The sequence below is a fragment of the Physella acuta genome, unplaced genomic scaffold, assembly GCF_028476545.2.
Source record: "Physella acuta isolate Inbredline_101_S28 unplaced genomic scaffold, ASM2847654v3 ptg002508l, whole genome shotgun sequence".
Lineage (NCBI taxonomy): Eukaryota > Metazoa > Mollusca > Gastropoda > Physidae > Physella > Physella acuta.
The window spans coordinates 1-27,804 of NW_026733979.1; the positions used below are offsets into that span (position 1 = coordinate 1).

At 40.5% G+C, this 27,804-nt stretch overlaps 1 protein-coding gene across 1 annotated transcript; it reads right to left on the reverse strand.

The window, feature by feature from the left end:
- Positions 1-2,570: 2,570 nt before the first annotated feature.
- On the reverse strand, positions 2,571-27,055 carry LOC131933441 (uncharacterized). The gene is made up of 3 exons (XM_059290206.1): positions 26,381-27,055; positions 9,294-12,077; positions 2,571-7,576 (listed from the first exon to the last, which is right to left on the reverse strand). Exons 2-3 carry the CDS (start codon positions 12,059-12,061, stop codon positions 5,536-5,538), a joined length of 4,809 nt encoding a protein of 1,602 aa, XP_059146189.1. The 5' UTR covers positions 12,062-12,077; positions 26,381-27,055; the 3' UTR covers positions 2,571-5,535.
- Positions 27,056-27,804: the final 749 nt, after the last annotated feature.

Genomic DNA, 27,804 nt, shown 5'->3' on the forward strand with positions numbered 1-27,804 from the left:
CTTTCAATAGAACATTCCATCACTGTGGTCGTACAGGACACTGGCATACCCCCCCCCCCCACACACACACACGTTTAGCCATCCCCTTAGTCAGTGGCGTAGCCAGGATCGTCTCAAGGGGGGGGGGTCCAATTTTTACCCGGGGACAAACTTTCGATTTGCACCCCCACCTCAAACTTTCGATTTGCACCCCCCCCCCCCTCAAACTTTCGATTTGCACCCCCCCTCAAACTTTCGATTTGCACCCCCCTCATACTTTATATATATACCGAGGGGTCTATGTGGGGTTATGACCCCCCCCCCCTAACCCCCCCATTCCCCCTGCCTACGCCACTAGCACCTCGGGACGATCAGTGATTAAGTCATTAATCTATCAACTGGAGCACTGCATACCCTCAACCCTCTCCGTACGAAATAGAAAAAAAAATATACTCAAGAAAAATAAACCTTAGCGTGTGTCCATCCCGGAAGTTAATTAAACTGCCCATCCCTCCCCCCCCCCTCCCCCCAGGGAGAAAAAAAATTGTCTGACAGAAACCAAGCAGACGACACAGTTGATGCCAAAAGTTTACACTTGTTGACTCCGCAGCCACGGTTAAAAATTAAAAGAAAACAAAAATTAAAAAAAATTAAATTAAAAAAAAAAGAAGACAAAATGACAATGAACCAGACTGCTACGGTCCTACTAATTAATTACGTGATATTATTTACCTACCTTTACATAACCCCCCTCCCCCCCCCCCCCCCCCCCCCCACCTTGCACCTGTTAATGGAGTTGTTTACATCCAAAGATTTCAGACCCATTGTTGACGCAGGCGGCTGCACGCTAGAGGTCGCTTTTACATGTCAAACTGTCGCGTGCGATTTATGCATGAAACAAAACAACAACTAGATCTCGATCTAGCTGTGTGGATGCAGCTAGTTTAGGTCATTGATATTTTAAATGTAGACATACATTTTTGTTTGGACCTGATAGCCAGATTATTACTGGGGGGGGGGGGGGGGGGGGGGGGGGGGGAAAGAGTCAGATTGATTAGGTGGGCGGGGTCGTTTGGGGGGGGGGGGGCGTGGATCTAAATAGTGTAGGGTTGAGTCTAAGTTTGACAACACCAAGATCCACTAGGTTTCACCCCACCAAGATCCACGAGATTTGACAATACCAAGACCCACTAGACTAGGTCTCTCCACACAAAGATCCACTAGGTCTGACCACACCCACATCCACTAGCTTTGACCACACCAAGATCCACTAGATTTGACAACACCAAGATCCACTAGATTTGACAACACCAAGATCCACTAGCTTTGACAACACCAAGATCCACTAGATTTGACAACACCAAGATCCACTAGATTTGACAACACCAAGATCCACTAGATTTGACAACACCAAGATCCACTAGATTTGACAACACCAAGATCCACTAGACTAGGTCTCTCCAAAGATCCTCTTGACTATGACGTCTAACCCCACCTAAGCAGAGTTTCTTCCAGGCATCTCTTCGGGGGGGCGAAGCCCCCCCCCGAAAAAATTTTACCGCCCCCCCGAACGGAATGAAATTTAATATACTTTATATAGAAAAAATATACTTTTAACAGTGTCCGCCCCCCCGAAGAAAGTTTTCCGCCCCCCCGAAAATTTCAAGTGCCCCCCCGGAGAAAAAAGTCTGGAAGAAACACTGCACCTAAGTCAACTAGATCTAGGTCTGACAACACACAGATCCATAACAAAACCAATACTTGTGATTTTGAAAAAAAAAAAAAAAAGATTAAACGCACGCGATGAAGGTTTAGATCAATTTATATGCCTCAATATTTTTCACATTGATTTTATAAAAAAAAATTATGAAAGAATAGACGTAAACCGCTAGCAAATGTCAGTCAACCGGAAGTAACATTTTTGTTTCGTTTTTTTAACTTTCTGTGAAAGAGGTTGAAAAATATATTTATTAAACGTGGTTTGTTATTCTCACCGAATTCGTGGGGGAGAGTAGAGGACAGAGTTGTAGAGGTGAAAATGTGAGGGGGTCATCTGATGGGTGACACAAGATGACACTGTGGTTGGCACTTTCTGACCACGTCTTCATTACCTTAAAATTAACGACTGATTTCATTAGGTGCCAGTTTCAACATATTAAGCTAAGCTATATGGCTTTTGTGTAATGTTCAGTAAATTATAGTCACCATCTGATTTAAGTTAATTAAATAACACTTGCATGTATGAATCAAACAGATCATCAGAGTACCAAAATACACATCTTACAAGTACTGTAATGCAAGGAATAATGAAACAGATATTTTAAGCAAAGATGTATTTGCAGGCTATAATTAAGAGATCTTACTAGAGCTAAAATACCTGCAGACAATTAGCTAAATGGTTGCAGTTCATAATTTTAAAAATTTCATACCAATACAATAACTTTAATGCAGCAAAAAACTTTTAAAAAAATATTTTTTAAAATTATAATTTCATAGAATTTAAAAAAAATATAATTTCATAGCAATTCAACAACTTTTAAGTACCACAAAGACCAAATTTAAAAAATAAAAAGAGATCCACAGAATTTTGTTTCAAAATGTTTTATTTTGTTTGTGGAATCCATCCACACATCTATTTATAACACAGGTTTGTCTAGTCAACCATAGTAAACAAACATTGGAGAAAATAAGCATTAAAATAATCAAAGCAGATTCAAAGGAATTTTCAATCAAACGTTTTATATTCAATAATTCAATTTACCATAATGTTTTACATTCAATAATTCATATTACCATAATATTTTACATTCAATAATTCATGTTACCGTAATGTTCAATATTCTATAATTCATATTACCTTAATGTACTATATTCAATAATACATATTACCGTAATGTTCTATATTCTATAATACATAATACCGTAATATACTATATTCAATAATTCGTATTACCTTAATGTACTATATTCAATAATTCACATTACCGCAATGTTCTATTTTTAATAATTCATATTACCGTAATGTTCTATGTTTAATAATTCATACTACCGTAATGTTTTATATTAAAAAATTAATATTACCGTAATATTTAAACAAACGAAACTGGAACTTGCTGAACATTTTTTGTACATGACTTGGAAAGCAGAAAATATGATACGAAGACGATTTAAAAAAAAAGAATGAAAATTTGAGCAGATTCACTTGAACAGCAGAATATCCATGTTAGAAAATGGATAGAACTATTGCCCTTAAGCAGTGAAACAAAAAAAAACTTATCAGTTGTATCAACTATAGGGCTGGTAAGTAACTAAATAGTTCTACGGCTCAATAAAACCTGCATGAGCAGTAGAACTGGTTGGTGACCTACTTACCAGCCCTTTAGCAGGACCTTCAACTATAACAGGACCTTCAACTACAGCAGGACCTTTTACCATAGCAGGTCCTTTCAACTGTGGTTGATATTTACAAATGGTGGAAATAGAGGAAAAAAACCCACTCTCACCCATCACGACTAACTAGAATCCACTGTCCACCAACACAAAAATCAACCACCCACTTCCCACACACACCGTGGTGGAACACAAAAGAAAAAGCTGATGGATATACATCCACTATGTACATGGGTATGTATCCACTAGCCATACTCAATACCACACAGAATTCAAGAAGCAACATCATTAAAACATTCCGTGAACATTTCAGATCAAAACTTCACTATAAACAACCAGAGAAATGGAATTGGGGGGGGGGGGTGTGATGCTCTGAAATATAACCAACATACCGAAACACCCCGTGGTAGTTAGTCTCTTGTTGCAAGTACTGTAATGAACCATTTATGGTGGGCCCTGTCGTATGAATATGGCACCATCCTTGAACTAATGTGGGGGGTGGGCCTGAATCACAAATATTATACCGAACCATTAATTTGGGGACTATTTAAAAACTGACCCATGAATCACATAAGTAAAATAGAGAACAATAACTGCTGGCTCTGTTTATTTGTAACACTAGTCCAAATAGCATCTAACTTTTTGTTATTCAAGTTTTATTCAAAACTTTTGTTTTACTCCATAGCCAAATAATTTCTCTAAAAACATACTGGTATCGGATAAAAGTAATTTAACTAAATTTATTCTAAACAACTTCCATGGACCTTTTTGTAAGAGTTTTTAGCATAGCTTTGAAGCATTGTGAACAGAGACAAATTTATGCAATTATGCGTCATTTGATAGTATAGAAGCTGTTACAAATGTGTTCATATTCTCTTTTAATTAGCATTTCTAATTTAATTTAAGCAGACCTAAAAACTTATTCACACTTGGTAACCAGGCTAGATGAAATAACATGCTACTTTAATAAATATTGTAGACCAAATATATACCTTTTGAGGAGTCACCAAAAAATATACAATTTTAAATTCTAGAAATGACAATAATATACTCCTTTTTAAAATTCTCTAAGTGACAAAAACAACCTACTATCTTTTAGATTAAGAATTTTAATTACAATTGAAATAAAATTCTAAATTAATTTAATTGCTATGGTAGATAAAAAAACTGAATCAATAATGAATTAAAAACTATGGTAGGCCAAAATATCATCTTTTCTAATGCCGCAGAGAACCAAGAAAAAACTCCAAAAATAAAGTAACACATGAACTATATCATTGTGAGTAGAAACCAGAGCTTAGTAATTAAGACATATAATTAGAACACCTTATTTTAACAATTACACTTGAAAATAATTGTGTTTCCTAGCTTGAACCTGTAAAAAATCAAACGCTTTACAAACACAACAATTTAATGTAAAAGGATCTTCATTACATATGAGTGTTGCGTATAGACCACAGCATTAGGTAATTCTATTATTATATACATTATAAGATTATCTGTCTTTTCTATTACCTAGCCTTTGTGAGAAACATTTTTTTGGTAAATATTTCTATCAGCAGATAAACACATAACAATATTCTTAACACATCAAATCACTTCTGAATACAAACAATAAAACATATTTAGCATTTCTTAATTAATGAACAGAAACAAAAAAAATTGTCTCAAATTGGTCTCCATATAAGTCTACCCATTCCTATAATTAAATTATAATAAGAGAATATAAGTTGAAATAACAACATCAACACAAATCCTATGGTGCTTAATCCACAAAAACAAGATCCACAAACAGGATACAACAAACAGGAGGAGAAACACATGAAAGTTTGCTTTCTACAGCAGTAGTGTGACTTTTATGGCACATGAATTATTTCCCTTCAGACTTGGCTTACTTCCCCTTAGTTATTCAATATGACTGTGACTAGTTATACCACAGAGTACATGAACATTATGTTTGTGTTGAATTTATAAATACATACACATCTATACTGTACTTGTAATTATACAATATGTATATTTGTATATATATATATATATATATTACATAATATGTATGTATTTTAATAAATCCAATCACGTTATAAAGACATCAAAGTAAAATATTTGAGCATAAACTAATGGCACAGAGGATAACAATAGCAAATAGGTCGGGAGAACGTCCTACTAGGATGAGTAGCTTGAAGACTGGGTCACTTTGCCTGCCTGACTGCGAGTCAACCGATCCCACTTAAATTTAGTCCCACCCTCCGATGAATTGTTTTTCTTCCCAGATTTCCCGTCTTCGCTGCCGTCATCAAACTTGGGGTCGCCCTGACCTCCGCCAGCTTTATCGTCCGGTTTGTCCCCAGGCTGTTTGAAGGAGTTGCTGGAATCTTCTGAATGTTGGCATGAAGATTCACAGTCTCGGAATAAAACTCCGGAATTAACCGAGGACGAGACAGAAAATGGAGATTCATCCCGTTTGGTTCCATCAAGTTTAGATGTTTTACTTTCTGGTTCGCTGCTCATTTCGGTGGATCCGCCGCGCTTCCTGTGACGGCTGTATTTTTTGTGCTTGTAAAATTTATCAATATCCTCAGCACCAGGAGAGGAGGTACGCGAACCCTCCTTGTTAGATTCATAAGATGAATTGGACTCATTCTCTTCCTTGTTTGGAGCTTTGTCGTTCTGAATTGGCTTAGAATCCGCGCTCAGCCGTTTGACGGCTGAATCGTTCTCCGTGTTTATTCCTTCAGCTGCTGCCATTTTCTGAGTACCAGAACTGGCTGGCTGCGAGTCCAGTTGGAACCTGGCATCATCGTAGCTGCTGTCTGGGCTAGCGGTGGTCACCACAGCGTCCGCCGGAAGCTTCTGGACCTCCAGGCCTTTAGGTGTGTGAACTGTAAACAACTGGGAATCTGCTGGGGAGTAATGCCGGTGGCGCTTCGACAGCGGTAATGGATGACCAGTGGTCAGTGAAGGCTGCTGGGATGAAGAATTCTCAACACTTTTAGCCGGATCAGTTTTCCGCAGGATAAGATCATCCGATGGCTTTTTATCCGGACAGTCAGAGCTGCGGTCGTCGCTGTTGTACACATGACCGTGAGCAGCTTGAAGGTGCTCAGCCAGGTAGTACGGAGAAGAAAAAAATGTCCGACAAATTCCGCAGACGCTTTGCGTGAAGTTACTGTGAGTGGAGAGATGCTCCTGGAGTAAATTCGGCTCCGGAAACGACTTCTGGCAGTCATGGCAAGCAAAGGGACCGCTGCTCCGGTGAAGGTTGTGCTGCCGACAGTGTCTTTTATAAGATCCAAAATCATTCAACTGGAACGTTTGACCACACTCCGGGCACTCAAGAAATTTTGTGTTCTCCGGCAGGTCTTTCTTGGCCTCGTCGTAGTTGTAGCCCCCAGAGCTAGAATCTCTGTGTTGGTAGTGAACCTCGTCGAATGTGTTGTGCTCGTCCATTGGGGAGTGAGGTTTCTCGTCCCCTGGAACTGTATGCGCCATAGCCGTCTTGGTGGCTGATATAGTCTGGACAAGCGTGTGCTCGGCTTTGGGTTCAAACCCATGCTGGTTCCTGAAGTGTTTTCTGAAGCCGTAAGGGCTCCCGTATGTCTGGCGACATAGTTTACATATGAGGTAAAGGATGTCACTAGGGGGATGGTGTCCAATGATGTTTTGTATGGGCTCGTGTTTAGACACACCAAGTCTCTGTGCTTCTGCGTCATCCGGTGAAGGACTGCTTTGTGGATGGGGTTGGATTTGTCCTATACGTTGGTCATCCGCTCCGTGACTGGGTGGTCTTTGGAAAGTGGACGGGGCAGGTTTTGACGCAGAGGTTAGGTAAAGTGGTCCAACGCTGGGCGAGGTGCTGGGCTGGTAGAGGCTGTTGTTTGGTGAGGGCGCAACTGCTCGCTGCGGGGTGTGGGAGGGGGACGCCCGAGAATGTGGAGCAAGGTAGGCGGTGCCGACTGGAGACTGGGCGGGGTGAAGCCCGCGAAGACCCGGAGACTCTGGCGGCTGGAGCAGGGGTGAGGACTGGTGCACTGAGCTGTGCCTGGTGTCCTGGGGGCTGAGCTTGGGCGTGCTGGGGTAGTGCGGCTGTGGCAGGTATCTGTCCACGCTGTTCTCCAGCCTCTGGAGGTGGTGGCCAGACGACGCCCGCTGTTCGTATTCAATGTAGTGACCTTGACCCTTGGCAGGAACTTCAGCAGCCCCAGATCTGCAGATAAAATTCAGGGAATTAAAATTAATCAGTGAAATGTAAAGATAATTAGTGCAAAATTTTTTTTTTTTAAATTCAACCTATGATGCAATTTTTGTGTTTTATCTTGTAACTAATTAGCAAGGTAAGAGAACACTTCAGTACAAGGACACAAAGCTAAAATACAAGGACACCAAGCTAAAATACAAGGACACAGCTAAAATACAAGGACACACAGCTAAAATACAAGGACACAGTTAAAATACAAGGACACAAAGCTAAAATACAAGGACACAGTTAAAATACAAGGACACAAAGCTAAAATACAAGGACACACAGCAAAAATATAAGCACACAAAGCTAAAATACAAGGACACACAGCTAAAATATAAGGACACAAAGTTAAAATACAAGGACACAAAGCTAAAATATAAGGACACAAAGTTAAAATACAAGGACACAAAGTTAAAATACAAGGACATAAAGTTAAAATACAAGGACACAAAGCTAAAATACAAAGACACACAGCTAAAATACAAGGACACACAGCTAAAATACAAGGACACAGTTAAATTCAAGGACACAAAGCTAAAACATAGCTAATATACTTAGCTAATATACAGGGAAACATAGTTACAATACACTGACACACGTAGCTACAATACAAGGAACCACGTAGCTACAATACATGGACCCATGTAGCTACAATACAAAGACACATCAGCTACAATACAAGGACACACGTAACTACAATACTAGGACCCATTGTAGTTACAATACAAGGACACATGTAGGCACATATCAAGAGAAGTGATAGCTACAATACTAGGACCCATGTAGCTACAATACAAGGGCACACGTATGCACATATCAAGAGAAGTGATAGCTACAATACAAGGACATTGTAGAAAATATGAGAAGACAACAGCTGGGGAAACTCCACACATTTTTTCCATAAGAACTTGGTCAACAGGTGGCAAATGTATGACCTGTCAAGTCTTTCTGCTCACTGTTATTGAGTAGCTGTTATCTGGTTCTATTCTAACTACTGCAGTTGTGACTGGGTTGTTTGTTGTTTTTAAAGGTAACGAGAACATGACAAACATACTATATAATTATTTTTTAATGATTTTTTTTAATGGGTAATATTTTTTGGGTAATATTTCTAAAGTTGATCATTGACTATGATTGCCCAATCCCCAATGTCAAATCTTATTTCAACAGTAGGGTCATTTTTTATTCTAAGCTTGATGAAATCACTAAACATAGTCTTCAACTCAATTATAGGCCGAAGGAAATTATGCACAAAATAATATAGTATTGTCTAGCCAGAGTTCAAGTTACTGTGTGTGTTTACATTGGTTTAACAGGGTCTAGGTCAAGTGTTTATAGCTTAATGTTAAATAAACAAATCTATAGCTTACAAATAAAAAATAAATAAAAATGTACAGGCAACAAGAAACAAATCTATGGCAAACAAACAAAAAATCTACAAGCAGCAAGAAACAAATCTATGGCTAACAAAAAAAAAATCTACAGGCAACAAGAAACAAATCTATGGCTAACAAATAAAAAATAAATAAAAATCTACAGGCAACAAGAAACAAAGTTATGGCTAACAAAAATTTTTTTTTACAGGCAACAAGAAACAAATCTATGGCTAACAAAAAAAAAATCTACAGGCAACAAGACACAAATCTATGGCTAACAGTTGAGTGAGAAGGGTCAAGTTTACCTGTAGGACCTTGAATCTGCCTCGTGTCTGGTCATCTCAACATGGTGGTCACTGGGCTTGTTCCTGGTCTCCCTACTGTGGGCTGGGGTGGGCTTCACAGACAAATCCAGGGGCTGATCACCCTCAGAAGCTGCAGCAGGTTCTTGTGGCAGGACATGAAGGGGTGGAACCACCTTAGACACGCTCAAAGCTACAGGCTGGGGGTGTTTCTCGCGGGGGACTTCTCTCCGAGGAACCACAGCTTCGTAATGATCTGGAATTTGGGGGTGACGGTGTCGGTCTGATTCAGCGTATAAGCTTTCTGTAGATTTTGGTAAACTGGATGGTTGGAGTTGGTTCGGGTATGGAAGATAATGCCCAGGAGAAGGGTTTCTGGTTTTGGGATCGTAGTAACGAGCCGTGCTCTCCCGCGTCATCTGGGGTTGGTTTGTGGGTGCGTCGTGTTGGCGGTGAGCTGGTGGGTAGTTGGGTATCATGGCCTGCTGGGACAGAGTCTGTGATGGGACTGTTTGTCGGAGAGATTCATTGCCTGACGGGACCTGGTGAGGGTAATATTCTTTGGCGCCATGTCTTTGGGTTTGGTATGGGTGGTAGAGTGAAGGGTGAGGAGCGGGGTCAGGTTTCCCCGGGTGGCGTAAATGATGCGGGGCGGCGGAGCGGGATGGAGATTTCTCCCGAGAGAAGTGGGCGATGCAGCTGTGGCAGGAGCAGGTCTTGGTGGGGATGTGGGACACCTGCACCAACCTGCTCATGCTGTTCCCAGAGCTGTCCCCCAGGTGGTCAGCTAGAATGAGGGGCGGGGGCGGTTTGGCCGAGTGACCTGGGTGCTGACTCCGCTGCTGGGCAGAAGCAGACAGCTGCTGACTCCTCTGCTGGAATGTGTCCTGGGTGTGCTGGTGGTACATGGAAGCCGCACTGGACATGCTCTGGGCGGCGTTCACCTGGGCTTGTTCGGCAGAAACCCTCACCTGAGATGGGTGGTGGCGCTGGTGAAACATCATGGAAGAAGATTTAGAAGCCACTATTGTAGGTAATCCCATGGGTCCGTAGTTGTGAGACCCGTGCGGAGCGTAGTCTAGAGGGGGCGGACCTTGACGGGGGTGACCGGTGGACCCGTTGGCCCTATCAATATGGTTAGCATTGCGGAGGTCCCTGTTTCTGTGGTCAGCGTAGATGGGTTTACCGTCCTTATCTGGGATTAACCATACCCCGGGGTTGTTCATGGGACTCCCCAGCCGAGGTCGGCCCCTCTTTCTGCCTATATTTGCACTGTGATGCTCTTTCTGAACTGCATGTTTCTGAGCCTCCAGCAATGCCTTGTTCTGTGTAGTGGCGTACTTCAACGCAGGGTGTGGGGAAGCTGCGCTGGTGGCGACAGGCGCCACAACCTCAGTGGCAGCCGGCTTTCCGTCAGTTGTAGCGGACGTCATCAGCTTACTGATGACATCCGTCTCACTGATGACACGATCAACAATGTCCTGCACGCTGATAGTCCTATCAGGACCTGGTTTCATAGCCTCTCTCCTAGCAGCCTGTCTCTCAGTATCCGTCTCTATGGTAATCACAGGACTCTGCTTATCAGGGTTTTCTCCCCTTTTCAAGGCTTCTCTACGTTCTTCTTCTTCGTAAGATAGAAAACTTTCTAGTAGAACCTTCTCTATATGATCCTTGAAACAGAGAGTACTTTTAGCTGGTTTGTTGGTCGCTTCACTTTTCTCACTCACTGCCGCATCTTGCTTGGGCTTAGAATACACTGACGAACTTAACTCCATACGATTATCCTTCTCGTTCTGTTTCTCCTTTAAACTTTTATCAGAATCGGGTGGTTTCTTTATATCATCTTCTTTACTTTTTTGTATATTGGCTGAAGGTGTCAGATCTTGGTTGTTTAAAGAACTATCCAGCACTTTGTCGATCAAGGTTTGTAATCGCACCGGACTCGGACCTGGTGCGGAGTCCACATTCTCCGGACAAGATGGTGGTTTTTTGGTCATTTCCCACATGAGAATCTGGCCATGGATGTCCTTGTTTTGGGCCAGTTGGTTTAACTCCTCGTGTTTATCTATATCCACTTTTTTCAGCTTATCCTGCAGGTAGGCGGAGAACGACTGTTTATCATTGGAGGAATGGGAGTGAGCAGCATCAGCTCCGCCTGGCGCCATGTCTTTCTTAGAGTCTTTTAACTTCTCATTTTTAACCTCGACAGCGTGATCGGATTTTTCCAGAGCCTGGTCATCCATGTTGTTAGTGCTGCTGTCCGTGCAGTCAATGACCAGTTGCTTCTCCTCCATCTCAAGGTCGTTGTCCTGTGAACACTTATCCGTGCAGTCTGAACACTGACTCTCCGTCTGGCTAAATGAGCCGTCCTTGGATAACTCAGAATGTCTGGAATCGTCGTTAATTTTCCGTTCTCCGTTCATTAACTCCCCTTCAGCCGAGCCGGACTGTCCATCTTTTTTGTCGCCAGGAGAAAAATCATTACTGGACGATAAACAGTTTTCTATGAATGAGTCGATGGCGGCACGGATGGACATTCGGCTGGCGTCAGCATCTATTTTATTTTTTCCGCTGTCCGCCAGGGCGCTGGGGGCCACGTGGTCCCCCTTGGCGCTGTACATGTTCCTCCAGGCAGGGTTGGGGTGCGGCCGCCCGGCCTCGACATTGTCTGACTTGGTCTGGAACTCTGGAGGTGTGGAACTGTGGTGGGAGATGGAGGCGCCCTGCCCCACCCCCTCAGCGGCAGCAGCAGCTGACATCTGCTGTCCCATGATCCTCTACACCTGCCTGTCAATCAAAGAAAACAACTGGTAAGATGAAATGCCCAAATCGAGGAGGTTCTTAAAGCTTATAATAGGCGTACACCAACCTGATGCATTGAAATGTTTTTAACAGGTATAATCGTACACAAAAATAAATAAAAACAAATTGTTAGGAAAAAAATAGAAAAAGAAAAGAACAAATAAAAAAGCAGGTAACAGTGGATGTGTGTTGATCATAAATGAGGTTACAACCCTAGTGAAAAACAAAAAAACAATTTTTAAAAAGGGGGAGAGGGGCGTCAGATAATTATTAGATTGTAAAATTACAATTTTTGAACTCTGCAACTGCAACACCAGGCACATGTACTTTTCATACTGAGATGAATCAGATAATTATCATAACAAAAAACACATCAGGATCAAAATGCCAAAGGTCACCAGGAGAGGACAAACAGTTTCAGCCCAAGGCTTCAAATGTCACATCCTATTTCACAGTTGAATGGGACACGTTTTATACCCTCACACAGCTGTAGGTCTCGTCAATGATATGGAATATAACCTGTCATGAATGACATGACATCTGTCAGGTAAAGAACACTTTTAGCCAGATGATCATAGACCAGATGAAGCAGAGTACACTTGTTTTTGGGACCTTAGCATATGTGGTCAGCACTACGCTTAGCCGCATTTTCTGTCCCAAATGAAGTCAAGTATCTATATGACAACTGGCATGATGACATATGATATATCTGTCATAATACATCTGGCCTGATAAATTAGAAGTACGAAGAAGGAAAAGTGTGATAGGTTTTACACATTAACAAAGCAGATTATTTCATACAATTAAGCTATACTATACCAAGCCCCAATCTACCAGCCAACCAAGTCCTACTCCACCACCCAACCCAGCCCCACTCTACCACACAACCCAGCCCCACTCCACCACAATCAAGCCCAACTCCACCACACAACATGCTATAAGGAGGCTACACGTATAAGTGTTAGAGCACTTTCCCCTTCAGTTAAACAGTTCATGATAGCAGCCCTCAAAGAGATTTATGCCAAGGTCGCAGTTAATCTAAAATACCTTAAATACAACGTGGCACATTTGATAGCTTTAAAAACTTGCCGGAAGGTCAGGATTATAGTGGCATGAAAAATAAGCCCACTATCACAAAGCCCAATTACATTTTTATGGCAAAGGAGGCGGGGCGTTCTATTTTTAGCCCAAGATGTATGGGGGAAAAGGAAGGGTCAGTGTACTTAAGTGGTCATGAAATCGTCCAAGCGTGACCAGTGACTAAAGGTCAACTCTGACGTCACAGGCGACAGTCGTTTAGTACAGTGGGGTCGAGAAGATAGCCGGGGGGGGGGGGGGGGGGGGGTTTCGTCCCGTCAATAACAGGGAGGGGTCGGCAGGTCTGTATAAAGGATGGATTGGGGTCACTTTGGGACGGAACGAGGAGAGGAATTGGAGGAATGTGGGTTGAAACTGGAGCGGCGTGAGGTTTGGGAAGGGGAGAGAAGAGAGATGGGCTTAAGTTGGAGCGTAAGCCTGCACGCTACAAGGTGAAAAGCTGACAGGAAAAGTTCTTTAAAACGTGCTCTGGTACCATATCTAAGTTAGAGGTAGTTTCAACTCCTCGTTTGTTAAAGGTAGTTTCAACTCGTTTTAGTACGTTTAATTACAGAGCAATTATATTTTCCACATTGTTTTTATTATCAGCTACGTCATTTATTAATTACCGAGTACCTTCCGTTATATTGTCTATGGCGAATATAGGTTCGTATCAACATTTTGGTATTAAACAAAAAAAAAATCAATCAATCCATAATTCTGAATATCGATTACAGCTAATACAGAAGAACAATGACCGACTCGTAGCCCAAGGCAGGCGGATATAGATCTATACATACTTAAGTACACCTATACACGACTCAACTCTAGCACTGATAGTTTTATGGATTTCAACTTTGGAGAATCGATAACAAAAAACAATAGCATGAAACATACTCGCTCCTTGAGACGGAGTACTCGTGAATGTGACATCACGGATTGGAACACTTCCGTGTTGTGACGTAGCCGTGACGCAAGTGCACCCAACGATGAAGGGCTGAGTTTGGGCATGTCGAGACAGCACTCCCCACCCCATATAACAACGCCTTTTCCACCCCTCCCCAAGTAACAAAGCCTATTCTTCAACCAGATTAAAAATTCTTTTTCTTTCTTTCCCCGATAGAAATAAGGGAAGAAGAAGAAGAAAAAAACCAATTGATTTTTACCAGTCAATGTGGCTACGTGATCAGAAGGTAAACAAATAAACGGCATTAGTGGCCGTCTATTTCAGGAGCAGATCCCCACAAACTTGAGGTATGGGGGTGGGGGAAACAGGTGGGGGGGGGGGGGGGGGTAACACTGATGTTGGTCACGTGACCGGCGGCTTGTTCTGGAAACAAAGATAAATTACAAGAACTGGGGGCTGAAGTAGGTCGTCAGGTTTTTTAAAATAAAATAAATGGCGGTCTCAAAAACATGTGTAGCAGTTGGTGGAAGAGGGTAGTCTACCAAAGGGGAGAGGGTGTCATTATATACATATACATATGTGTGTGTGTGGGTGTGTGTGTGTAAAAACTATATTAACAGTGAGTAAAAATCTACATTGATGTGCCGTGCACCTGCTATGGAGGCTAATGATGGTAAGTGACTATTATAGTAGCACCTGATTAAACAGGATGCTATTTAAATTATTGTATATTAATTAATTCGACTGCCGAGGTGGCCATACGCCCCATCAAACAAAGCTGGTATTTAAGTCCTACCGTGCCCCACCCCACACAGCTGGTAAAGGTAATAGTGTACCCCAGTAGACGGTACCCCCACCCTACACAGTTGGTAATTCAAGTCCTACCGTACCCCAGGAGACAGTACCCCCACCGTACACATCACGTGGGTGGTAGAAGGGGTGGGGGAGGTGCCGTATCGAACAAACCTCTTCATCTAACGCTTAAACTGGTGAATAATTCAAATGCTCCTGTACTATAGATACCGCCCCACCCCCGGGTCACAGATCAATATGCACTTTTGTGTCCAGAAACGAAAAAAATCAATTAAAGGAGGCGGGGGAGGGGGGGGGGCAGAGGGCGGGTAGAGGGATGAAGGGGTAGGTGTGAAATGTGACGTGAACAAGGAACATACTTTATCGAAATGCCATTCGTTTGATGTACGAGCTGGCTTAATTATTTATTTATTTCTTCTTTGATTAAAAAAAACACAGCTAGGTTATTAAGACGAGGTAGATTAGTTCCTGTTGGGATTTTCATATATATCTTTTTTTTTTTTTTGTCTTTAAAGTGCGACAACACTGACGTAGCGCGTGGAATTTTTTCCCCCTCACTCTCGCTTGAATAATATTAGAGTTTAGAGTTCTTGCCCCTTCTCCCAGTCTCCGAGCTATAAAAATAGAAACTTATTTTGTAGTCGCTCGGCTGACGGAATATTTCTAAAAGTGCAAACGGCCGGCTAAGCCAAGGGGAAGGCAAACACACAAAAGTGTCCGCATAGGAAAGGTCGTGATGATAAAAATGGGCGAATTGATACATTAAAGAAAAGTAGGCCCCTCCATTTCAACACACCAAGGTCACGATACACGATCAGTACACGAGGAATTTAAAAAAAAAAAAAAAAAAAAAAAAAAAAAAAAAAAAAAACCCGCCATATTTTCTAGACGAACGACAAGTCTGCGAAAACAAGGGACCACAAGTAAATAAAATACCTTTACGTGTCAAGGCCGAAGGGGACTTGAGTTAAATTAAGTCAGTCCGCAACTAGAAAAAAAAAACCCAGATAGAATAGAACAATCTGTTACACCATTGTAGGCTAACACGTGTCAATTTTCTTAACGATCAATTCACGTTTCACGTTTTTCAATAACCAGTTCACCTTTCACGACAACCAGTTCACGTGTCACCTTTCACGACAACCAGGTCAGGTGTCACCTTTCACGACAACCAGGTCAGGTGTCACCTTTCACGACAACCAGGTCAGGTGTCACCTTTCAAGACAACCAGTTCACGTGTCACCTTTCAAGACAACCAGGTCAGGTGTCACCTTTCAAGACAACCAGTTCACGTGTCACCTTTCAAGACAACCAGTTCACGTGTCACCTTTCAAGACAACCAGTTCACGTGTCACCTTTCACAACCAGGTCACGTGTCACCTTTCACGCCCAATTTTCACTACCCTTCACTCAAGATTACCTCCAGCTTCACGTGTAGCGTGAGGTTTCACGGGTCACAGGTCACGCCCTACATACAGCGGCATCAGAGTTTCAGCACTATCAACCAGATAACTCTACCATAGCACTGGCAACAAGACATCACACCACTGGCAACCAGACATCACACCACTAGCAACCACACAACTCTACCATAGCACTGGCAACAAGACATCACACCACTGGCAACCAGACATCACACCACTAGCAACCACACAACTCTACCATAGCACTGGCAACAAGACATCACATCACATCACTGGCAACCACACAACGCTGGTACATGCAGCACTTGGCTGTTAGCCGTACCCCAACAATCGTAAAACCAGGATCACAGATTTGGAAATCGCAAATCCAGAAACTAACACTAACCATACACCTAGCCCTCAACCGAACCCCCTACCCTACGCGGTACAGTAATGTTAGAGTTAAGCTTAGGGTTGAATGATGTCAGATGTATATGAGTAGGTTTTGTTTTAGGTTGTAGTTATGGTAGTTTTGTAAGGACGGCGATCGACCAGATGACAGAATAGGAAATATACAGGTAACAGACTGGACAATAGACTAGGTAAATGGACGATAGACTAGGTGAATGGACGATAGACTAGGTAAATGGACGATAGACTAGGTAAATGGACGATAGACTAGGTGAATGGACGATAGACCAGGTAAATGTACGATAGACTAGGTGAATGGACGATAGACTAGGTAAATGGACGATAGACTAGGTGAATGTACGATAGACTAGGTAAATGGACGATATACCAGGTAAATGGACGATAGACCAGGTAAATGGACGATATACCAGGTAAATAGACCATAGACCAGGTAAATGGACGATAGATTAGGGGAGAGAATAATCGACAACAGACCAGGTAGGCAGGTTAGTGTACCTTCAGTGAAAGGTGGGGGTCACCTCTATACAACTCTATGTAGGGCGCAATAATTTATTCTAATGTATGCATAAATATATGATAGATATATTGGGAACTTGAAAAAGAAATAACCTCTTCTATGACTAATTCATGCCCTCCCTCCCTCTCTCTCTCTCTCTGTATGTGTGTGTGTGTGTGTAAAACATCAATACCATCAATAATAAAATGGGGTTAAGAGAAACATAATAATTTAGAGAAATGAAAACCAAAGATAAAAAATGTTATGGTTGTAAGCGGACATTAAAGGATGAAATATCGACTAATGTTTGGATCAAATACGGTGTGTCATTTGTTTTTATCAGGTGTGTCATTTGGTTTTATTAGGTGTGTCATTTGGTTTTATACACTGTGTCATTTGATTCAACAAGGCGTGTCATTTAGTTTTTATATGCTGTGTTAATTTCTGAATATCAAAAAAAGTTAAATTTCAAAAAATGAAAAGAAAAAAATATACATTATGTAAATAAAATAGAAATTATTCAAAATGGCAGACTATATATGTGTCAAAACTGGATAATGAGGTCAGACGGTATAATGAGGGCTAGACGGGATAATGTTGCCGAACGGGATGTTTTCAAGACAAGATGTGTGTCGAGATATGATGTGTAACAGACTGAATAATGTACATTTAAGAAATACCATAAGATTGAACATTTTTTTTTAAACACAGAGGTCTTTAATCTGTACACTATATCAATACGATCTAGTTACTAGTATTGGCGTTATCATTAAAGTAACGTTAACACGTTTAAAACATACGGCACAGATGGTTTCAAATAGGACGTTGACCCCTCCCCCTCCCCCACAGGTAAGTTATTGATATTGTGCGACCCTTTCCGGTCCATCCACCTTCAAATAGGATTAAAGATTTAAACTTTGTTTCATTTGTTGATGTGTCTCAATCTAAAAGCGAGTTAATCCAGCTAATTATCGAAACAATCCGGTTAACAATTGATTGATGTAAACAGTCTTGAAGATTGAAACAATCCAACTAATGATTTACTGATTTAAACAATCCAATGACTGAAATTAAGCCACGCTTAAGGAAACAGTGATGAGTTCAAATACAAACCCAGCTATGAATGAAATGAAAATACCATTGATATTCTTTGGAACAGGGGAGACAACGATGTTAATGTTGATACATTTAATACCATTGCTTTACAAAAACACAGCCTGAATAATTCTTCACTTGAAATGGAAGGCGTACGGTATCTAGGCTGAAAACAGGGGCATATCTAGGCTAAAATATGGGGCATATCTAGGCTAATATATGGGGTTTATCTAGGCTAAAATATGGGGTTTATCTAGGCTAAAATCAGGGGCTTATCTAGGCTAAAATCAGGGGCATATCTTGACTAAAATCGAGGCATATCTTGACTAAAATCAGGGGTATATCAATGCTATAATCAGGGGCAAACTAGTCTGGAATTGGGGTGCATATAATAAATATAAAACGACATTAGAGGCCTATCTAAGCTAACCCATAACACGAAATCAATAAGTGGCGACTCGAGGCTAAACCAAAACTTTAAATAAGGTCCGTGTCCAGTCTCTCTTGACCTAAACTCAGGGGCGTGCCTGTGCTAAGCTGAGACGTGTATACATAAACGTGTACATGGGACCAGGCTAACAAGATGACAAAAAAAAAAAAAAAAAAAAAAACTACACCGTCAAACTGCACATGTGTGTAGTTGAGTTGAACCTATCACGCTGAAGACAAGATTTTAAAGCTGAGGGTAAAAAAAAATATGTAAATTTAGAAGCTGCAGGACAAAGATCCCATAAAAAAAAGTACTATAAAAAAAGCTGTAACATTTTTTATCGATTACTTTTTGATACCTTGTCGTCGTCCCTGCCCCCCGTCTTGTCACCTTACAAAGGGAGGCGACCACGGAACAAACAACACCCCCCCCCCCCCCAGTGTCTCGCGATGTGGACTCAAGTTCACGTGAACCCCTGAGGTCATGTGACCTCTCAGTTCACGTGGACTGAGGTCAAGCCGTGTACGGACCATGAATGAAAAAACATTCCCACAGTCCGCATCCGGGCAAGGAGTGGACAAGGAGAGCAGCCAATCAAATTGTTTTGACTTGTGAAGTGTTCGCACTCACACTTTTTACACGAGGAAACAACAAACTTTTAAAATAAAAAATGTCCAACACACAAGTAGATTATGGAGCAGGGACATAACAGACTGGCTTTACTCACACATGTATACATTGATATATTAACGACAGACTTGACTGGTATAACTCAGGTATGAGAGACCTAACTGGTAAAAAGACAATGGCATAGACATAAAAAGCAAGATTTGAATGATCGTATATCAGAATTTTGAAACAAGAGTTAATAAGGCACAGATATAATGGTGTCAACAAATTATATAAAATGATGGTGACACACCATATATGATGGTGGTAACAAAAAAATTTACAATGATGGTGACACATAACATATAATGGTGTAAACAAATATATACAATGATGGTGACACACGACATATACAAGTGGTAACACAAAAATATACAATGAGGGTGACACACTATATATGACAACGACAACGCAGCATACAATGATGGTGACACATCAACCGTCCATAGCGATGGTAAAAGGGTTGGTACTTTTTGTAATAAAAACATTGGACAGGTGAGCAATAGGAAATGCGAGGGACAGGTGATTGAACTAAGTGCAGGACAGCTGGTCACGTGATTGAACAAGTTGCAAGAAAGCTGATCACGTGATGAGGACAGGCAACCTCAGTCTACCCCCCCAACTGTACTTCCCTGTAAAGTGTTAACATTTTTAACCCTGTTTAATACATTCTCGCAAAACATACCCGATACTGGACAGAACAGCAGCTGAAGTAGACAGAAGAACAAGAGAATGAAATGTAGATGCTGCCTTTCAGTTTTACCAAGCAAAAAAAAAAAAAAACCTAAACAAATAATTCATCAATTAATTGTTTAAGTTTGACCGACTGCTGTGAAAACTAACAATAATCCTACATCTAACACTGCATTAAAACTTAATTAACCTGCGGCCATTTAAAAACAAAAGTCAATGCAAACACAGGGGGATACGGTGGGTGGGAGCAAAATAAAGCCCACACACATATTAAAGAATAGTTTAATATACCACTTTAGAGAATCGTAATGTTGTGGCATAGCCCCCAATACTTGCGAAAAAACAATTGAGTTGTTAATTAATGACATTACTGGTTAGTGCAGATAGGTGTCAGGTTAATGGACATCAATAAGGTGGGTATAACCGTCAAGGCAGGTAGGTCAGTTACCTGTAGTGTCCTGTAGGATGGGGGGGGGGGTCACTGCTGTGTGCAAGAAAGTGTGTGAATTAGGCTACATGTATACAGGAGTGGGAAATGGATGTAGCCAAAAGATGTAGGCTAATGTTGGAAAAGACGAGTATTATATGTAGGCAAATGTAAAGAGTAGAATTAAACAAGCGTAGGCATTAGATGTAAGCATATGTTAAGAGTAGAGGGCACAAGGTGTAGGCATATGTTAAAAGTAGAGGGCATTAGGTGTAGGCATATGTTTAGACTAGAGAGCATTAGATGTAGGCAAAGGTGAGAATTAGACGTGTGCATGGGTGATGAAGTGGACGCCACATAGAACATTTTATGCTGCATGTTTAAGCAATCTGTTGCCTCGCTTTGTATAGATGTATTTTTGTCCATGTATAGATGTATTTTTGTCCATGTATAGATGTATTTTTATCGATGTATAGATGTATAATTATCGATGCATCTAGCCTTCCTGTGTATGTATTTTGCCTGTCGTTATGACGTGGGTTGTATAGTCCACCAATGTATAATGTATGTTGTAAAGCTACCGAGTCTACATAACACACAAAAAAATACATAAAACAAGTCAAACGTGTTCTAACCCTACAGAAAAAACCCGGGCATACAACAACCGCACCAGGCAGGGTTTTTTTTTTTCTGTCGACACGCTTCATCGATCATGCATGTCCTCACGCCTCACTTATGTTAACAGGTCTCATGTTCTGACGTAGATTGTTAACAATAAACCCACAGTGTTAACATATTCAGCTACCTTGGTAATTGAGTGTATAGTTAAGTGGAGTATTTTTCTGAATTTTTTTTTATACTGGTTACACTACTCTCGGATAGCATATAATAGATCTAGAGATTTAGCAAAAAAAAAAAACAAAAAAAAACAACAAATTAATAATTTATAAGTTTAAAATAAAAGTACAATGCGATTGAATATAGGCGTATAATTAAATAAGAATTTTTAAACATCCGAACGTAATACAATAAATGAATAATACTAATGTGTTTGTCATTTTATCCCCCCCCCCCACTCTCTCTCCGGTTGCGATTAGCATAATTTATTCCTACTATCCAACTGGCGTCGCTTTAATTTGACAACAATAATGGTGGTATTTTTTTTTAAATTTTAAAATAGGCCACGTTCCACTGATACCAGATCTATAACATACTGACTGTATAGCATGGGATACACTAGTGCCAGATAATGCTACAGTAAACCAACATTTTAAAACGGGGTTTAGGTTACGGATAAGCAAAACCATTAACTACTATTACCTGCTAATGTCAAAGCTTATCTTAACCAGGTGTATGTGTACTACCAGTGTTCGATAATGGCATAAGTTTACCTTAAAGAGGGAGTGTCAGGTTACTAGTAGTTAACTAAATTTAAATATGAATGGATGTCAACCCTAACCAAGTCTTACCATAGTGCCCATTACCCTAACCCTAATGCCTGACCTCAACACTAAGATTACTCTAAGTAGCAACAATGTAATTTAAACACACCTATATTCGTTAGAATCTATCGACCGACATAAGTTATACACACGCCCTATCCTTTAACCCCAAACCCAGACCAAACTATCCATTCACATGCCGTGGTCACCAACACAGATAAACTCTACTTCACCAGCCCCATGGTCCGTACGTTTCGAAAAGGTACGTTACTTTTTAAAAACCCAAACCCTGTTAAAACTCTAACCCTAATTCTAGTCCCAAAACATTAAAAACTGTTCAGCTAGTTTTGGGATTCGTTGTCGAACATATTTAAGGAAAAATATTCAGACAATCAGCTGGTTATTACCATTTTAAAAGTACATGCACATGCATACAAAAACATGCTAAAAACAACAGAAAAAAAAATATGTATTTGGGTGGTATTGACTATCAACTAAATGGTAAAATTTCCGGGGGGGGGGGTGTTTTTACACTTTAGCTAACCACACCCAGGTTAAACATAAACCCCAACACTATAGCTTACAACAGCCAAGTTAAACCTAAACCCTTACACTATAACTAACCACATCTAGGCTAAACCTAACCCTTACACTATAACTAACCACAGCTAGGTCAAACCTAACCCTTACACTATAACTAACCACATCTAGGTCAAACCTAAACCCCAACACTATAGCTTACAACAGCCAAGTTAAACCTAAACCCTTACACTATAACTAACCACAGCTAGGCTAAACCTAACCCTTACACTATAGCTAACCACAGCTAGGTCAAACCTAACCCTTACACTATAACTAACCACAGCTAGGTCAAACCTAACCCTTACACTATGGCTAACCACAGCCAGGTCAACCTGAACCCTTACACTATAGCTTACCACAGCTAGGTCAAACCTAACCCTTACACTACACTATAGCTTACCACAGCTAGGTCAAACCTAACCCTTACACTATAGCTTACCACAGCTAGGTCAAACCTAACCCTTACACTATGTTTAACCAGAACCAGGTTAAACCATACTTGTATCACCTAATAAGTCACCCTTTTTTAGCCCATCCCCTCTCCCCAGGTAATTAGTGGCACCCGTCCTTACTTTAAAACCCTAACCTTAGATCTAACTTAGATTCTAAGCCTAATATTAAACTTAACACTATTCTTAACATTTAGCTTAATATACATAAAAATTGGATAAAAATGGGTACGATTATTTAATAAGAGCAGATTTTTTTAATTAAAAAAAAGATACAGTATTGTTTCCTAAAAAAATGATTACTGGTGTGGGGTGGTGCTGAATAAACAGTCCCTAGTTACATTTAGAACCGTTCACCAAATAAACAGCTCGTGTGAGCGCGTGGGTAGGGGGGGGGGGGGGCATGTATCAATGCATGTTTATTGTGTCGGCTTGCTGGAAACTGTGATCGTCTGCTGACCGGATATTTTTTTAATGACGTCATGTGGCGTGACGAATCGTGACGTCAGGGTGGGAGAGGATGCGAGAGCCTAACCTCAACAAAGGAGGGGGGGGGGGGGGGCATGTAGGCATGGATTTATTTTACAAAGGCTACACTATCAGTATTTAGATCAACTACATTGCTACATTACATGTGTATATATAAAGAAAAAAAAAACGAAATACTTCAATGCTTAATATCAAATGAAACCTATGACCTACCTGTATTAAGTTTTAAAAATCACAATTAACGCCATTCAAATCTGATATAATGTTTCAAAGTCATCGTATATAAGTCATCGGATTTTTAACCAGTAACTGTTATTGATCTGAAGTTTATTAGGAAACAGCTTTTTACCAGTTCAATAACTTGCTAGCATCGATTTCTATTCACGGGCAATAATATCGGCCCAGTGTACCATTTGGTTGGGTACTTACTGAAAAATACCTCGAGTGAATGAAAAGTCTGGGGTATCAAAGGTAACAGGGTCTACTGAGTTGAATAGAAATAAGTGCAGAAGGTAAGACGTAGATCTATATTATACATCAGGTGCCCTGAAAACATTACCAATGCCGAACTGTGGAGAAAAACTGGGCAAGAAACTATTGGCAAAGAAATACAAAAGCGCTAATCGGGATGGATTGGACACAGTTTCTTCCAGGCACACCCCCCCCCCCCCCGAACGAAATGAAATTTATATAATTTATATAGAAAATATATACTTTTAACAGTGTCCGCCCCCCCCCCCCCCCCCGAGAAAAAAGTCTGGAAGAAACACTGATTGGACACACGTAAACCAACTAGCAACATCACCAGACAGGCACTAGATCTAGATCTAGATTGGAATCCCCAGTCCCCAAGGAAAGAGGAGAGCAGATAGACCAAAACAAACTTGGAAGATCAGTTGTCAGTGAGGCAGGAGCAGCTGGAATATCGAGGACCAAACTTGACCCAAACAAGAGGAATCGCCCAAAAAAACTGAGTACGATGGAGACGCGTGGTTGCGTCGAGAAGGTGTCCATCGGAATGATGATGATGTAGATCTAGATGGCAAAACTTAAACCCGAAACCATAGCCAAACCAATAGACCCCCCCCCCCCCCCCCCATAATGTAGAACAACGTCTGTATGCTAGGATTAGTTTAAAGCAATATGAATAGAAGATTTTTAATTGATCCTTTTGGATTCTGATTATAATAGCTGCGCGCTTGGCTTCACCCAGAATAGTATTTCAAAAGTCGATGGTACTTACGAAGAATGCTGACTTTTGGTGTAGTCATTAGTTAAGCGTCATTTAGTCTAATATCTAGATCTATAGCCCAAAATAAGTAGACACGTAGTGACGAAGTACTAAAGTCTATTAACAATTGTTCTGCTTGGCCTATGGCCTACTCTATTTGGCTAGTTAGATCAATATTTATTCTACAACTAGACTAGACATGAATAGATCTAGATCTAGATCTTAATAGAGAGTAATCTAGATTTTAAACCTAGAGTCAGCTGGCATAAAAACTAGAAATATAATCTAGATAGGCGCTATAGATAAATATTATTGTTATTTATGTTATAACTGGGATTAGCATAGAATAGAAAACTAGGATAGAATATGGTTTAAATCTTAATAGTGTTTATGGCCACACTACTATATTGTTTAATTGTAGATTAGATAGATCATAATAGCTGTAATAAGAATAACCCTTAGTGTATTTGATTGAACGTCCCCTTACTAGATACAAGTCAGAATAGCCTGTAGTTGTCCCAGTCGTAAAAAGTTCGAGTTAATGTATGCATAGGTCAAGCGCCCGCCCCTCGCGGGACTGCTGGGGTTAGGCAGGGTTTGGGTTACCTTAGGGTGAAGTTGGGGCCGTGCGAATGAATTAAGTTAGTGGAATGCTAGACTTGTTATCGTGTGGAAGTGTGTGTCTTGTGCTCCGTGGCAGAACTCTGTGCTAGTTTATTTCGTGTATTAAAAGTCTTAAAATCGTACGTGTGTTGGCGTTATTAAATCAAAGTTTAAACTGTTACCTCAACCCTCACTGCAGTCATCACCACCATCAAAACAAAGCACACAGATGACTACATAACAATTTAGTTATGGTAAATTCATTTTTAGTAATAGATCTAGAGATCTAGATTATATTCTACAATCAACTAGATTTAGATCTAGAATAGAATTAGAAAATAGATCTAAATCTATTACTAGGCCCAAAGATCAATAGACTCAATAGACTAGGAGTCAAGTCAGTCTAGTGACAGTCTAGTCTAAAGTCTACATTTGTGTTTATATTTGTCTGAAGCTAAAAGCTTAATAAAGATTCAGAATAAAGAAAATACAAATTAAATTAGTCACGGTTTGACCATCCGACCATCAATGTCAACAATGATTCAAAATCATTCATAGATCTAGAATCTATCTAGATCTAATATCAAATGACTGAATCTGGAAATCTAGTTCTGTCTTTAGCCTACTGTGTAGTGTAAAAAACAGTAAATAGATCTAGAATCTAGATCTAGATTACATCTAGATCTAGAACTAGAATCTAGATCTAGATTCTAGAGATCTAGATCTAGATTCTAGATCTAAGTTCACTTAAGACTTTAGAGTTTAAAATTAAAACAATAGAAATCGTCACAATAGGCTGAATATATTATTTGTTAATAATATAGATTCTAGAAAGGTCTACACTAGACTTCTAGATCTAGATCTAGGCCTAGAATCTAGGATAGACATAGAAAATCTAGATTCCTAGATCTAGATCTAGATTAGGACAGGAATCCACAAAATAATCAAGGCCTAGGCCCCTAATTTTAATAATTTACTAAAAACAAAATCAAAATGTCAAATTAAATAGGTATAAAAATAGAACTAATAGAACCAAGAAACACGCCTAACCTGTATCCGTCCCTGATCGTGTCTCCACTAACAACACAAATTTTGATGTAGAAATCCTAACGCCGTCTTGTTTGACAGAGCTGCTGTGGATAAATCCCATGAACCAGGCGCGCTAAAAGTGCATCCCGACACATGTCGACGTCACAGCGTGCGCCATTTTGGCCGTGTGTAGTTTCGCTACAAGCCGCTTCTCCTTCCCAGTTTAGCCTGGTAGCTTCCCTAGCCTAACCACATTATCGGTTTTACTCTTTTAAGCACGAATGTAAAAAAAAAAAATAATCGATGAAACAGACGGTATGTGATGAAACTCGATAAATAAATAATAATCCAGTTTGTAGTAAGCCAGCGAATTCAATGAGATAACAGGGCGAACGGTCCACAATGAGAGCCCGCTATCAGTAATAACAGTGTAGGCTGGGCATATGACACATCTACAACACTGTTGATTTTTTCAGATCCCGTCCTCGCGACCAGCGCGCGCTGTCCTCAGTTTAACCGGCATTGGACTCCCGTCATCCACACTGGGGCTAGCAGCACACCGCGGCAACGTGCGACACACCACACGCTGTTCTGACCTGCTTTCACTAGGTTGCCTTCCGTGCACCGCAACGCGCACTGTTCATAATAAATAGCCTGCCAAAAATGACGGGCAAATTGTAGCCCTTGTCCCCATTCTTCCTGCACTTTTTTAAAAAAAAAGAAAAAAAAAACCCACACCGCTTCGTGCCCTCTCCCCCTATAAACGCCTCTTCGCCCCCTGCTCACAAGGCTTAGCTTGTAGATGCAAGAGAGGGAAAAAGTCCGCCTCAACGAGTCACGCAGGCAAAGCAGCTTTCCTCGCGCGTTAGCTTTTTTTTTTCACCCAACGTCCTCGACCTTGGTAAATTTTGTTTGCATCGTCTAGCGCGACGGTTCTCATGATTTTATCCGATAGTACCTCGTTATCATAAAGTAATACAATTTTAAATATTTTCTTTCAAGTTAATAACTTTTAACGCTTACTATTTTTTAAAACACTACTTTAATTTATTCACAGATTAGACAAACTATTGATAGTTTTAAAAACAGCGGTGAAAGACTTCAATGATACATTTGACAACGATGTGTTAGCATCAAGAGTTTTAGATTCTTTGAATATAGAATTCCTTATTTTATTCCTATAAAAAATACAATTCTTTCTCAATGTACGTTAGGCATTATTTTTTTTCTTCTAATAATTGAACCCACGCAGTTATAAGGTAAAGAACGCAAATTATATTAAGGTTAAGGTTACGATTGGCTTTACAGCCAAGGTTAGGTTGACTTCTGGATTACAATTACGGTCAGCCTTAGGGTTGGTTTAAGGTAAATAATCAATCTTAGATTTAGTTATAGAATATTGGTATTTGCGGTAACATCAATAATCGTGTTGGGATACGTCAAAT

Coding starts and splice junctions, on each gene's coding strand:
- LOC131933441 (XM_059290206.1), bottom strand. CDS start 12,061: ATGGGACAGCAGATGTCAGCTGCTGCTGCCGCTGAGGGGGTGGGGCAG. Junction 7,577..9,293: donor GCAGATTCAAGGTCCTACAG/GTAAACTTGACC, acceptor TTTTATCTGCAG/ATCTGGGGCTGCTGAAGTTC.